At 30.8% G+C, this 1,462-nt stretch overlaps 1 protein-coding gene across 1 annotated transcript in view; it reads right to left on the bottom strand.

Moving 5' to 3' along the window:
- The window catches only part of LOC106679189 (alkaline phosphatase), a 33,771-nt gene extending 32,704 nt beyond the window's left edge, over positions 1-1,067 (bottom strand). Inside the window, exon 1 of the mRNA XM_014418201.3 lies at positions 985-1,067. Within this exon, the coding sequence (XP_014273687.1) occupies positions 985-1,045 (61 nt within the window). The 5' untranslated portion in view covers positions 1,046-1,067. The remainder of the gene's footprint in view (positions 1-984) is intronic.
- Between the last annotated feature and the right edge of the window lie 395 nt (positions 1,068-1,462).

Here is a 1,462-nt window from a genome sequence, read left to right as displayed (position 1 = left end):
CATATATATATATACATGAAATGTATTAAATATACTTTACTGAGTCTTCTCCCTTTGATTGCCTTTATTATAATTACGTTGTGGAATTATAAGGTGTTGATGTCAGTCCAGCTAAGGAGTTTCAGTCTAGCTGTAGCCTAACATTACGCTTTGGAATTGACGGAACGTGATGAGACCGAAACATAGCACTATATTATATGTCTAGGTAATAAAATTAACGAGTTTCTCATAAAAATACAAGAACAAAAGTTGAATCTGATCGCTGACAATGGTCAAAAGAACACACAAGCGTGTAGATACCGAAGTTTGTTGCTTTGTTCACCAAGCATTTGTACAACTGTTGGATTTGCGGTAGGTGGCAAACGTTTAAATTCAGCATAAGAATCAGAAACGTAATACTTTTTGTCCGATATATTTTTTTAAATAACACATATGTACGTTCCAGCAATACCCTTTCACGGTCTTCAGATTTCTACACAAGGGCCCACCGAACCGCTGCTTTTGATAGATCGTTTCATTATCCGAGCCTCATCCTTATGGAACTCCATCCCTTCCAACATCCGTCGCTCCAATACCCTTCCTACCTTTAAATCCCGCCTGTTCAATCATTTCCTATCCATTCAGACCCCATAAAATTGTAAATTAATATAATTGTAAATATGTATGTAAACTGTTATATCATTCTTAATTATTTTTACATCGTTTTCTTTTCTCTTTTTTATTTATTCATTTTTTTTTATTTTTATTGTTCAACTGATAAAAGTGAGAAAGTAACCTATAATTACTTTTTTTATTTTGACTGTTTATATTTCTTTGTATTTTTTGTTTAAGTATTTCTGAGGCTCCTCAGCCCTCATCTATTGATTCCTCTGTATTATTCTAAAGGGACTCGTCCCAGAATAAATAAAGTAGTATTATTATTAAAAAACATAGTTCTTTGTCTCTGAATCCAAAATTTAACAATAGAAAAGTTATTAGACTCACCTAAGACCTGTAAGGCCAAAAGACAAGGGCAAAAGAGAAGGAGAAGAAAAATGACTGACATCCTATCCAGAGTTAGAAATCGACTGCTTCATTTGATTTGATAATATTTATATATAATCGAATAGTCATTTCCCCCGTAAAGATACTTGAAATGATCGAGATTTTTTTTTTATTATCATATGATATCACCTCGACTTATGATATCGATCTCTGAGGTATGAAGAAATACGTCACTTGAATTAAGTGATTGCACAAATTGCTCAGAATTATTTTACAGGCATAAAACTACATCAAGTTTATTAATTATTAAATATTTATTACTTTATTATTAGATATATTTATATCTTTTTGGATGGCACTACTTTTTGAATAAAGTGTTTCTCTCACTCTGTTAAAAAATTGATATTTATTAATGCTAAAGTCATACATATATTTATTTAAAAACACAATGTATACATATGATATGAAATTGTATTCA

Source organism: Halyomorpha halys, unplaced genomic scaffold (assembly GCF_000696795.3).
Source record: "Halyomorpha halys isolate HHAL.00 unplaced genomic scaffold, Hhal_1.1 Scaffold183.1, whole genome shotgun sequence".
Taxonomy (NCBI): domain Eukaryota; kingdom Metazoa; phylum Arthropoda; class Insecta; order Hemiptera; family Pentatomidae; genus Halyomorpha; species Halyomorpha halys.
This window is presented reverse-complemented; position numbering and strand designations above follow the sequence as displayed.